This window comes from Cavia porcellus, unplaced genomic scaffold (assembly GCF_034190915.1).
Source record: "Cavia porcellus strain 051 isolate PalLab524CR breed Dunkin Hartley unplaced genomic scaffold, mCavPor4.1 scaffold_18, whole genome shotgun sequence".
Lineage (NCBI taxonomy): Eukaryota > Metazoa > Chordata > Mammalia > Rodentia > Caviidae > Cavia > Cavia porcellus.
Window position 1 is genome coordinate 8919554 of NW_026947501.1, and position 14491 is coordinate 8934044.

Genomic DNA, 14491 nt, shown 5'->3' on the forward strand with positions numbered 1-14491 from the left:
AAACACAGAGTATGTTTAAATCAAAACAAACATTGACAAGTAAAGGACACACTGCAATTAATTTTTTTGTACCAAGGATTAAACTCATGACCTCACACTTGCCAGGCAGCACTTATGCCACTGAGATAAATCACTTTGCCCTGCCAATTAATCATTTTCAAAACACTCTCCTTCACAGTGAAAGTGTAAATCCCATCAAGATACCAGGACCTCATGGGCAGACGAAATCTCACGGTACCAACCGACCTCATTCTGAGTGCGGTCTCCAGCCTGCCTGAGCTGCAGCTCCCCCTGTTTTGGATCTTTCTTGTCATCTATGTTTTTACATTGGTGGGCAACCTGGGCATGATTGTTCTGACCAAGCTGGATGCCCGCTTACACACCCCTATGTACTTCTTCATCAGACACCTGGCTTACGTGGATCTGGGTGATGCCACTGTGATTTATCCTAAAATGCTGCTAAATTTTGTAATGGGAAAAACCACCATTTCCTATTTTGTTTGTGCCACACAGATGGCCTTCTTTGTTACATTCATTATCAGTGAGCTTTTCATCCTATCAGCGATGGCCTATGACCGCTATGTGGCCATCTGCAACCCTCTGCTCTACAACGTCATCATGTCCCAGACACTTTGTCATGTGCTAGTGGGTGTGCCCTACCTCTACAGCACCTTTGTTGCTCTGTTGATCACTATTAAGACGTTTATATCGACTTTCTGTAGCCTTCACATCAGTCATTTCTACTGCGATGATGTTCCTGTGTCACTTATGCTGTGCTCAAATGGTCGAGATTTGGCACTGATGATCAACTTATTTGCAGCTTTTAATGTGACCTCCTCCCTCCTGGTAGTGCTATTATCTTACCTGATGATCCTTGTAGCCATATTTCGAATGCATTCTGCAGAAGGAAGAAAAAAAGCTTTCTCCACCTGTGCTTCTCACCTGACTGTGGTAGTGGTCTTCTACGGGACTATTTTCTTCATGTATGTGCAGCCCAAGTCTGCTCAGTCCTCTGATATTGACAAACTGTCCTCTGTGTTTTACACTTTAGTGATCCCCATGCTAAATCCATTGATCTACAGTTTCAGAAACAAAGAAGTAAAAAATGCCTCTCACAGGATCCTCATGAAGAAGTTTAAAGTTTGTACTTAGTGTTTCTTCTAGAATGCTAGTCCACTTAAATAGGAGTTACTAAATAGGCATATCATTTGCCAGGATTCCTAACTCTGAGGAATACAGAGTTTGTCTCCATAAGCAACATTCACTGTAACAGAATTGTGTAGAAATTGTGTCAGTCTTTTATTTACCTAAGTTAATGCTCATTTTTTATTGTAAAGGGAATGAATTCAAACAGAAAAAAAAGAATAGTACAAGGAAATTGATATAGGACTTCAAAATAAAATACTAGGAAAACAACACTGGGTACCATATTGCCTCTTATTATATTCAAAATATCTGCCCATACTATCTGGCGTAATAAAATGAAACAAAACAAAACAGAATAAAACCAATCAAAACAAAATAATGAAAGCATTGCAGGACTTCAAACAATATAACAAGTAATCAACAATGACTGCCATAATATAACATCATCAACATATCTGCCCACACCATCTGACATAATAAAATCAAACAAAATAAGACACAATGAAACCAAACCAAACAGTACAATGAAAATGATATAAGAGTTCAAAACAAGATAATAGGTTGAAACTAACTTTGGTTATCACTTTCCCTTTTTAGACATTTCCTCCCATATCACTTTCACAATATGTATTATATATTTTGGACCCCAAGAAGTTCTTCAGATTTTTATACTAGGGAGACAACACAGTGTTCACCCTGTGAGTCTGATCATCCATGAACATGATCTCAGATTGCATTGATTTACCTGTAAGAGCCTCAAGATCGTCTCTCTTTATAGCTGAGTAGTTTTCCATTGTTTCTATTCTGTGGTTGATGGGCAACCTAGCCCTGCTTTTTTCTGGCTTTTGGTCAGTGGAACATTGTTTCCTCTCCTTTTAATTTCAGTCTATGAATTTCCTTTAAATGTGTTTCTTGCATACAGTATATTGAAAGATCTTGTTTCTTGATCCACTCATCTGTGTTTCCTTTTATTGGTGAATTAAAGCCATTACAGTGATGATTACAACTGGCTTGCACTGTCTCCTCTCCCCCTTGCTGTCCTCCTGCCTTGCTCTCCTACATTTCGCCTCCTTCCAGTTGCCTGCCTTGTTCAGCAATCACACTCTGCTGATGTTGCTAGAACTTTGGTCATCTTTTCTCTCTCTAGAACATTTTTCACCCCTCTCTGTAGGGTTGGTTTGGTGGTCATGAATTCCTTCAACTCTCCTTCATCTTGAATGTATTTAATTTCTCTGTTAAGTTTGAAAGATAGTTTTTCAGAGAGCGACAATCTGATTTTGAAGTAATTTTCTCTCAGAACTTGAAATTCTTCACGCCAGGCTCTTATTGACTTCATGGTTTATGTCAAGAAATCTGTCATAATTCTGATGGATTTTCCTTTATAGGTGATCTGTTTGTTTTCTAATAGCCTTTACTATTCTCCACTTGTGCTGAATTTCTGTGATCTTGAATATTACATATCTAGGTGTAGATTTATTTTGGTAATGGCTAGTTGGAGTGCTATATGCCTCACTTCTCTGGTCCTTTTCCCATGTTTGCGAAGTTTTTTGCTATTACTTCTGTAAATAGTCTCTCTAATTTATGTTGACCTCTTGCTTTTTTGCTGATCCCTTTCAGCCTTAAATTAGTTTCCTTTGCACCATCTTGCACTGTTAAATTGTTATTCCCTGGTTACTCATTGTTTTTAAGAGACTGTTCCTTTCACAGTTGCTAGCTGCAATCTTGTCTCCAAGGTCTGAAATTCTATTTTCAGTCTCTTTGAGAAGTTTTGCCAGCTTTCAGTGCAGTTTTCAGTTTCTTGTGTATCTCTTTGACTCTGATTCATGCATTATAATTCTTTCCTATATTGTTCTTTCAAGATTTCCATCATTTTCCTATACTCATCTGTTTTTTATCTCTGTCTTCTTTAATTATGTGCAGCAATTCTTTCATTATGTTTGTGATTTCTTCATTTACCTCACACATTATTTCTGATCTGATATCTTTTACAGCCTCACGAATTTGTTTCTTTACTTTAGTTGCTATCCTTTCGGAAATGTCAGGTGTGTAATTTATAATTTATTCTATGTCTATGTCTTCCAGACTTGTTCTGTGTGGGCAGAAAGTCTGAGATTGCCTTTTGCTCCTTCATCTTAATATCTTCCTGGGTTCCTTGCAACAGTCTGAATGTGGGATCCCAGGCACTTCCCATGTTGGCCACCCCTGTGCAGTGTAGGGGAATGGGTCAGACACCTGAGTTTCTCCAAACCTAGGTTCCCTGGGAGGCAGAGAGACATGGAGCAGGCTTCTCCAGAACCACAGGCCATGTCTACGGATGGCCATGGACATGCTGGGGTGGGCCTTCTTTCTCTCCTGACCTGCATGGCTACTTTGGGATTCCCCCAATGGCTGCAATTGTGCGAGGGCATGTCTGGCTATTTCTCCAGGTCCATACTCAAAGCCCATGGGAAATAAGCCTTAATCCTCAATTTTTAAATATCAATTAAATATTACTTATTCTCCAATGTTCTCATGATTTTACTCAGTAGTGCTTCTCATGGAAAATTTTATCTGCAAATAAAATTGAGAATTACATTCTACATCAGTAAGCCATATTTTTCATTTAAGTAATTGCTGTGGTTTAGCTTTTGGTTTCTTTCTTCTTAATTTTGTTTTTATTTGTGTCTGTTGAATCTCAAGCTACAGTTCAAGAAATGGCATGTTTACTTCTATTTATTGATCATACCAAGATTTCTTGGCATGTTTGATTTCTTAAAATCCTACATGTGGAGCATTTTGGTTCAATATCTAGGACATCTAGTAGTGGTCTTTTATATTTAACATTTTTTAGGAAAATACAACAAAAAATTGCAAAACGTACATTAACATACTTGTATAACATTCTGTATTTAGTCACAAATAACAGGCCTTATGGATATACATGTAGAAATTCACACATGGGAAGAATTTTTTAAACTACTTACAGGAACACATTATTTAACGCAAGATGTAATGAACAGATGCTCTGAAGAAGAGACACTAGGAAATCCAATGCTAACTCTGTAACATTATGATATAAAATCTAGCAATACTATTATTCACTGTTGAGAGTGATATTAGTCTAGTCTCTTAAGTTTAATTTCAGCATACATAAAGATAAGGACAGCTACTATAAAGAGACTGAGAGGTTTTATGGTAGTCATTATAGACTTCCCTAATGTCAGGTCTTGAAGACCTAAAAAGCCTTCATCATCCTATAATGATTTGATTAGTTCTATAATATGCAGTATATATTCAACGTGTGTGAAGATGGGGACAACTATTTGGAAGAAAACCAGAAACAATGAGATAGACAGTGAAGATCTCCAGTGGACTTGCTCTGAAATCTGTATTTCTTTAATTGTTTCTTTATGAACTGTTTTGTTCTGTTTTGATATTTTTAATTTTACCCTCTTTAAGATAAAAAAATAATTGTGTAGGACTGATTACCGTATTACTAAGTTTTTGTTGGATCATTGAGCAGAACTGTTGACAGTGTCACTATTTGAATGTCATTTTATATGCTTTAATTTTGTAACCTGAACAACTATTTCTAAGATGACAATATGTAACTTATCAACTAGTGATTTCTTACTGTTTATTTTTCTGTAATTCTGTATTATTTCTACACTTTTCTACCATCTTTTATGTTTCTTTCTCTTTAAATAAAAAAATAATAGACCTTGAAATATGCAGCAATTTGAACTTCATGCAGGAGATCATTAAATCCTGAAATGAAATTGGTTATAGAATGAGCAGGTGAGTACTCCAAGACAGCTCTGATAGATGTGTTTAATGTCTTTAATGGCTTAACAGAAACATCATTTTATGGGTACCAATTACAGACAGAAAGAAACTACCACAAATTCCTTAAAATGACAATATAACATTAATAGTAAGTATCTACTGAATGATCATAGCATCAGATTATTAATGGAAAGGCAAAAGTGACACCTCTAACATGTCAGACCAGAGTCTTTCCTCGGGGAGTGTCCTGAGAAAGCAAGATGCTGAACAAAATTATCAGTATAACCTCAGCAATTGGTAGAAAAAAATGCCAAATATACTTTAAGTTATAGGTCTAATTGGAAAGAAATCTGGCATAGGAGCAAAAAACTGCGGAAATGTTAGCGAGAAATTCTTTCTGAAATTCTTGTTTTCACAAATTCATATCAGATATTCTCAGGGTGGTGATTACACACCCATAATCCAAATACTCACAAGGCTCAGGCAGAAGGATTGGTGAGAGTTGAAAGCTAGACAGAGCTACATGTTCAAAGTCAGTGTGAAACACTGCAGTGTTCTATCTCAAGAAAAAATAATAATGACAGCGATATATTCTAAATAATTGTGTCATGATTGAGGTATTAAGTAAACATGAGCTACTGTAATCAAATCTGTTATTTTGTTCATAACATTCCAAATCTGAACGTGTTAATGGTCTCCAACTTTTCTACATATAAATGTAAGAGTGCATGTTTGAAATGCGATATGATTGAAGTCGTTTTTAATAGATTTTATGCTCAGTTATGATTACACTGAACATTACTCAACAGTAGCAGCATTTCAGCTCAACAAAATCACTGGATACATCAGTAAAGCATGTCCTCCTCGAAACTGTCAGCCTTTTGCTGAAGAAAGGACAAGATATGTGTCCCACTCACTCACTCTGAGATGAAGCACTAATGTCGTAACTTACAGTTATTATTCATGTGATGGCAGAAAAAGGATAAAATTATCATAGTTTTAAGTTTATTTTATTACGAAGTTTATTTGTATAATTTAAACATACTTTATCTTTTTCCTTCAGAGTGTTTTACTGTTTTATATTTATGATGTCATAATGATAGTGTCCATCACAGGAACCTTGTACCTGTACATGATGGATCTTTATTCCTTTTGTTTACCGTTTCCTTCCCCTCTCTTCGGTGCCACTTGCTCTCATTTACTAAGCTTTTATTTTCCATTTTACCCTTCTTTTCTCATTTTTTTCTTTTCCCTTTTTTTCTTCTGTCTTCTTCCTCTCTCTAGGTCCCCTTTCCTTTTCAACAATTTCATCCTATTTCAACATATTTATGTACATTTTGGTTCCTTTTACACCTTCACTCTTTCACAGTACAGAGACAATGTAATATTTACACATGTGTATCCAATTTAATTCACTTAAGAGTATGGCAGTACAGGGCATTTCAGGCATTCGGGGGGCCTGGGGTGGCCTGCAGCAGCCATCAGGGGCCTCAGCAGGTGTTCTGTGCTGAGCCTGATAAAATACTTTTGAACAACAAAAGAAATCATCCACAGAGTGAAAAGACAATTCACAGAGTGAAAAAAAAACTTTTTAAGTTAAAAAAAAAATTTTAACGTTGTTCTTCAGATAAAGGACTAATACTTAAAGACATAAAAGAACTAAAAAAAAAAAAAAAAAATCAGATCTCACCAAATTCAAACTCCAAAACCAAAAATGGGAATCTAAGATCAATACACACTTTTTAGATAAAGAAATACAAATGACAAATAAATACATGAGAAAATGTTCAACACCACTCATCATTTGACAGATGCAAATCACAGTAATGCTGAGATTCCATCTCGATCCAGAAAGACTACCATCAAGAAATCAGCACATAACAAAGCCTAGCGGGCCTGTGGTGAAACAGGAAGCCTCCTCCACTGCTGGTGGGTGTGCAGAGCACTGTGAACCACTGTGAAAGTCATTGTGGAGATTCCTCAAAACCTAGGACTAGAAGCTCCATTCAACCCAACTATTCTCCTTCTTGGTTTTTTTTTTTCCTTGTTTAGGAAGTTTTCGGCCATTACTTCTGTGAACAGGCTTTGTTTATGGTGTTTATGCTGTGTACTGCTTTCTTATCGATTCTGATTAATCTGATATTGTAAGATTTGCATCATCTTGCAGCTTTTGGATTGGTTTGCCATGGCTACTGGGTATTTTTAAGATATCTTTCTTTTGTGGTTACTAACCAGAGTCCTGTTTTCTTGATCTGACATTCTGTTCTCACCTTCATTCAGTTTGGGATATTTTCAATGGAATTTTTAATCTCCTGGATATCTGTTTGAATGTTTCATGGATTTCAATTCTTTCCTGTGTTGAGAGGTCATTGTTTCCTTCATTTTCCTAAACTCTTCTCTTTTTTCTGTCTTCTTTAGATTCACTGAGCAAGTCTTTCATTTTGGTAGTCAATTATTCTACTTATCAGAAAGATTATTATCTCTATAGCCTCATGCACCTACCATTTCTGAAAATTTAAGAAAGTGTCTTTGATTTTCTCTACATCGTTGTTGTTTTGACTTGTTTGGAGGCTTGGGATTGCATTCTGATTTTGCATTTTGTCATTTTTAATTTTTTATTTTTTGTACCAGGGATCAAGCACCAGGGACCTAGTGCTTATGAGACAAGCACTTGAGCCACTGAGCTAAATCCCCAGCTACTTTTTTAAACTTTATTTTGTTGTCTGTGTCGATGTTTGTAGATTTCTTATGATAGACAGAGTTACTCACTAGTATCAAGGCTTCCCTAAGAAGTGTCTGTTCCTCAGAGATGTCGTCTAGATGTAAGTAGTTCTTGTTTTTGTGTCTCTTCCAAGATCATTCCTTCTCGATTTATTAAGGGTGAAATGTTGTTATGTACTTGACTCAGCACCCAGTCCTTTGGTGCTGAACTATGCTGATGATTATGACTCCAGACAATCACGTGGTTATTATATGAGGGAGAACAATTGATTACAAAAGGTGTGACACCGTGGCTAAAGTAGTACAGTTAACAATAACAGTAACATCAAGCACAACGAAAAATCTGACAAACTGTGGTAACTATTATTTTGACACCTTTAACCATAGGTGCAAGATGTATAGTTATACAATAAAATTCAACAGAAATCAGGAACTTGTACGCACGGAATTTCTCCTTAGTAGAGGATTCATTCTGTTGTGGGAAAACAGAAAAGGACAAAGGACCCAGCAAATGTGAAGAGACAGGTAGTAGACACAGGGCCAGAGGGCAAGGGATGATCATCCAAGATTTGGGAAATGGGAGAAGAGGGCAGGAGAGGGAAACATAAAGAAAGGGAAACATTTACAAAGCAATCCAGAAAGACCGCAGTGTTCACTAACATGAAGATATCACAAAATCAAAAGAGATAGTTGAGTAGAGAGAGAAAGAAGTTGAAAAGAACAAACACAAATAAAGGTAAAAACCTAAACAACTTTTAAAAAGAAGTGTACAGAAAAGGGGAAAGGAAACAATTTAACAAAGAAGTAAAACATTACTCTGCTGCGTACACTTCTGTGCTGGAGTCCAAGTCAGAGCCCAGATCTGGGGCACCCAGCCTGTCCTGTGCTAGCATTAGTGAGGGCGGGGCCTACCTTGGCCCTGAGGTGTGCCTGCTGCAGCTGTGCTCACCGGGGAGATTTCTGTGTCTCTGGGCAGCCTGCCCGCAGCTCTACTCTCCCAGCTGCCCATGGCTTTCGGGTTTTGACTATAGACAGCAGATTCTTACACTATAAAACACTATAAAACACACACGTGCGCGCACACACACACACACACACACATACACACACACACACTATGCAATTCACGGTCTCCTCTGTGAACTGCTCTTTTAGCTATAAAATCGAATGAACTGAGCAAATACCTTTGAACAATCCGAGATTTAAAGGGGCATTTAGCTAAGGAAAGCCGCCACGATTGAAAAAATGTACGAAGTGCATCACGGAACTTTCACCGCTAGCATCGACTGAGTTTAGAGTTTCCAGATGAAGTACAAGGCTCTCAGTTTATTTGATTCTCAGATATGTAACAGTATGCCTATTTCATCAATTATTTTATAATTAAAATATTTTAATATAAGTATATGCTAACTATATTTTAGAAACATATTTTAAGGTAAGAGTTCCATAGAAATATTTCATAAGTTGCAAGTAATTATTCTTTAGCACAACAAATGCCAAGTATACAGATATTTTAGTCTTTGGTTGTTCTTCCTACAACATTGCTTGCTTCTTGCTCTATTTTTCATACTGGGTAATACACACATTGAATGTACAGAAATAAAAAATGAATTTTCAAGTCTTGAAGTTATGAAAAACTCTTGAACCCTAAATAATGCCTAACTAAAATAAGCACATTTAAAGACTGAAAAAGAAGATCTTTTGCACATATTTTGTACTCCACTTTCCCTAGTAGAGAGTCCAAAGTGGAAATGTATAAAATGTGTACAATAAAGTATTCAGAACAGCCCAGAGATATTCTTTCTTATTTTCCTGCAATTGGTTTGATCTAATAAATATACCTTCCTAAGATAGGAAAATGGACAGTAGAAATAGACACACACATTTTTAAAAGTTCTAGAACCCTTGGACATGTATAAGCACTTTACAGTCGTAAGGAAAGGTGCAGGATTGCTGGATGCGTTTGCTCAATGAAATGCATCAACTGGACCAAGGATAGAGCTCAGTGGCACAGTGCTTGGCTGGCAAGCCTGAGGTCCTGATTTCACTTCCCAGTCTGAAAAAAAAAGAGCATCATCTATTCTAAAATAAAGCCCTGTGATGGCAGATTCCATAATGCTACAAATTCAAAAGTAATTTGTGAGAGGGAAATAGACTATGGTTCATGAGTGAGGGAGAGATCTGAAAGAAGAGCAGGACACAGATGAAGCAACAACAGAGCACTCCATAGGGAAGGAGAGAGGAAAGCTGCCCAGCAGCTCCAGGGTCAGCTGTGCGCTGCCTTTCGTGACTCAGACATGCGGGGGCCCTGACTACCTCAGCCATTCCCCGAGCTCCGGCAACTGCAGCTTCCCCGAGCTGTGCTTGCTGACTCCTGACTCCGGACTGGGCTCTGAGAAATGGATCCTTGGAGTCCGTTCAGGCCGACAGCAGTGTCCCGGTGAATGACCATTGTCTTCTGCATTCGAGTAACAGAACGAGTTGATATTCTGTTCCTTTTCCAAGAGAAAAAATCAAATTGACACAGGTCAAGGGTTTCACTGAGCTGATACTGAATGTAAGAAGGAGGAGAATTCAAGAGATTAAGCTGTTCAAGAGAGGAGGAGAAGGAGGAGAATTCAAGAGATTTAGTCTGTTCTGCCTTGTTAAGGGTTGTCTTACATTAATTTTGTTAAATGAATGATGTTGTAGTCAGGGGTTGTGAGGAGGACAATTAAAATCGGGGCACAGAATTTATATTATTTTATGATGGTCACCCAGAGTTAAACACAAGAAAGTACAGGAAATCTGTCCACAACACTAAAGACCCAGAATATTCAGCCAAGGACCTGGATCCCACAGCAATGTCCTGCATGAGTCCAGATAAAGACCTAGTGCCGGTGACAATACCTCCCACAAGTCCAACTGGAGGTCTAGAGCCCATGACGAGGACTTACGCTAGTCTCTTTTACGGATTCATGCCTGGGAAGGCCTAAAGGTCAGCAGAGGAACCAACAGCTCAAACATCAACACTTAGAGAAATCCACAACACGTAGCTTCTCCTTACCCACATCTCTATTTATGCTGGCAACTTTCCTCAGGTGGAATATCTAGCACCATGCTAATTTAATTTAGCTGATGTTGACTACCAGTTTTTAATCCATAATGAAAGCTAACAAGTTTTAATAAAATATTTCAATACTGTGGTGGGATACTCTATTCCATCATAAAATTGCAGAAATAATTTTAAAAACTCTAGAAAATATTTTCTAGAAAATATTTTAATGTACTTGACAACTGCAATGCTATGAGTGTTATTTAATGAAATAAAGCATGCAATTTTAAATACACAGAATCTATGTATTTTGACACAAACCACTTATGTAATAATAGATCTACATCTATAAGCAATAATAGATCTACATCTTTGCATCTTAAAGGCTAATGCAATACTCTTTCATTAAGATGGAGTAAAATTACCCATAAAAACTTATTAATAAATGTACATATTTATTTTGAATAAAAATAGGTATGACATTCAACAGCAAATCATTAATTGAAACAACATAAAAATCTATGAAATTATTAATTTTTATAATGAAATTGACATATCTCCATGTACTAGCAGATGAATTTTCTTATATAAAAAGTCAGCATTTATCAATGAAAATTACAAATAATTTTCAACATTATAAATATGCACACTAATCACCAAATAAAATGTCATTACCTTAATTTGCTGTCACTTGGACTCCACAAATGTCTGCAGACCTTTACCCAACATGACTTCAGTTAAAACATAGGTGAAACTCAGAATGCAAGGAAAAAGTGAGCATAATTGATTGAAGTTTACATATCTTATTTTAGGTTTGACAAAAATATCTTGTTTTTTGAATTTACTACTAAACCTGGATATGACTTTTCAGAATTCTAAAACTCAGCTAGAATGAGTGGATAAAATGATTGAAAAAGAAGTGATCAATAAACAGAATGTGTGTCTAAATAAATGAAAAATTTGAAAAGTGAAAGATACATTGCCATTAATCATTCTGAAAACACCGTCCCTCAGGGTGGTCAGATTTATCTCATCACTCTTGGTACCTTCTGAAGCAGTTCTAAAAGTTCTATTTACTGAGTGTCTTCAGCTGCAGCATTGTAGCTTCCTTCATGTCATCAATCAATAGAGAACGTTTGCCTTTCAGGTCATTCCATTCTCAGAAAACAGCCAGAGTCACACTGTCAAAGCCTATGAATAAGGTGGGCGACACTTGCCATATTGTTTCTAAAAGGTTGCATTTCTATGTGATGGCAGAGCATTTCTTGATTTGATCACATTTCACAAACCTCAGAAAGTGGACTTCTAGAGCAACTCCTTAATGTAGTGAAAAGCATTGCATATAGGTGTGTAAGCAACAGGGAATGTTTTGAGGCTAATTGTGATGTGACTCTCTCTCCAGCGTTAACTATATATTTCCATCCACTGCTGCATACAAATAAAAGAGTGATTCTATTGGTTGGTAAATAAATCCAAAAGTCTATATATGAACACAGATATAGTTTTGCTAATAATAATCACAGAACAAATATCAATCATTGTCTCAACTGATTAACATATTCATGTGTTTCATATGGATACCTCATTTAGAGGAAGAGAAAATTATACTCCATATCAAACTATTAGAATTAGAAGATGAAATTGGTATTCTGTGGTCTACTAGAATAAACATTTTCACTCTATGCACAAGTATAATAATTTCCTTGCTGATTCTGAATGAGACACATAACATCTCCCAGAAGAGACACCTGGGTCTCAAAGGTAGATTCAATCAAACTGTGCAAAACAGCATCCTTCTGAGTCTGTACGCCAGCCTACCCGAGCTGCAGCTCCCCCTGCTCTGGGTCTTCCACTTCACCTACATTTTCACACTGCTGGGCAACCTGGGCATGATTGTTCTGACCAAGCTGGATGCCCATTCCCACACCCCAATGTACTTCTTCATCAGACACCTGGTTGACATGGATCTGGGTGATGCCACTGTCATTCATCCCAAAGTGCTGCTAAATTTTGTGATGGGTCAGAATATCATTTCCTATCCTTCTTGCACCCTATAGATGGCCTTGTTTGTCGTATTCATTGTGAGTGAACTTTTCATCTTGCCAGCCATGGCCTATGACCACTATGTGACCATCTGAAACCCTCTGTTCTACAACATCATCATGTCCCAGACCCGCTGCCATGTGCCGGTGGGCATTCCGTACCTCTACTGTGCTGTCCAGGCTCTTCTGTTCACTTGTAAGATTTTTACATCCTCATTCTTTTTTTTTTTTTTTTTTTTTTTTTTTTTTGTCTTTTTGAGACAGGGTCTTGCTGTGCAGTTCAGGCTGGCCTTGAGCTCACTTTGTAGTCTAGGCTGGTCTCGATGTCGCAACAATCTTCCTGCCTCAGCCTCCTTTGTGCTGGGATTACAGGCGTGAGCCACCATGCCAGGTTTATAGCCTCATTCTGTACCTCTCTTCTCAGTCACCTCTACTGTGATAATATTCCCATGTCACTTATGCTGCACTCCAATGAATGAGATATAGCATCATTGATCAATTAATTTGCAATATTTAATTTGACCTCCTCCCTCCTGATAGTGCTATCATCTTACCTTATGATCTTTTTATCCATATTTCGAATGCATTCTGCAGAAGGAAGAAAAAAAGCTTTCTTGACCTGAGTTTTTCACCTGACTGTGGTAGTGGTCTTTTATGGGACTCTTTTCTTTATGTACATGCAGCCCAAGTCTGCTCAGTCCTCTGATGCTGACAGTCCTCTGTATCCTACACTTTAGTGATCCCCATGCTAACCCCATTCATCTATAGTTTCAGGAACAAAGAAGTAAAAAATGCCTCCCACAGGCTCCTCATGAAATTTAAAGTTTGTACTTAGAATGGTAGCCTACTTATAAACAATAGCTACTAAATAGGCAGTATCATTTGACAAAGTAAAACTAAAAAGGCCTTGTCAGTTGACGGCATTCCTAATCAATAGGATTGCATATTTTGTCTCCACAGGCAACATTCACAAATATATACCTGTATAGAAAATTATATTATTGTCTATACATATTCTTATTTATTTATTTATTTATTTATTTATTTGGTACAGGGAATCCAATTCCTGTGCTTGCCAGGCAGGTGCGGTACCCGAGCTATATCTTAGGCAACCCTCAAATTTTAATCGTGAATTGAATATCGCCTTTTCCCCAAGTATCTCTGGCTTTTACTCAATCTTACTTCTAAGGGGAGTATTCGTCGAAAGAAAATGAATATTATATCTACATCAATGACTTATGTTTTCCTTTTGCATTAATTGCTGTAGTTTAGTTCTTGACAGCTTTCATGTTAATCTTGTTTTTAATTTTGTGTACTGAATCTCAAACTACAGTTCAAAATGTAGGTCGCCTGCATGTGTCCAGCATATATATGGACCATAGGAATATTTCTGTTCAGGTAAATATTTGATTTCTTAAAATGCAGCTTGTGGAACACTTTTTTCTATATCTTGGATCTCTACTAGTGATTTTTTTTGTATTTCACAATTTTTTAGGAAAATACATTGAAAAATGCTAAGAACACATTAACATAGAAGTATCATCTAACCACAAATAATAGACCTCTAATTATGCAGCAACTTGAACACTATCCAGGAGATCATTAAATCCTCAGAGGAAATTGGCCATAGAATAAGTAGATAAGTGCTTTAATGCATCTGAAATAGATGTATTCCTCTCCTTAATCCTTAACATAATCTTTATAGGAAACAAAGTGAAGACAGAAAGAAACCACCTGGAACTCCTGAAGATGACAATATAACAATAATAATAAATATTTATTG

General features: G+C 37.0%; 1 protein-coding gene and 1 pseudogene across 1 annotated transcript; both read left to right on the plus strand.

Annotated features, from left to right (window-relative positions):
• The first annotated feature begins 213 nt into the window (after positions 1 to 213).
• On the plus strand, positions 214 to 1152 carry LOC134471480 (olfactory receptor 8K5-like). Its single transcript, XM_063230405.1, has one exon. The coding sequence runs from the start codon at positions 214 to 216 to the stop codon at positions 1150 to 1152; it is 939 nt and encodes a 312-aa protein (XP_063086475.1).
• Positions 1153 to 3420: 2268 nt separating this feature from the next.
• LOC100717420 (olfactory receptor 8K5-like) lies at positions 3421 to 13543 on the plus strand (annotated as a pseudogene).
• The last annotated feature ends 948 nt before the right edge of the window (positions 13544 to 14491 follow it).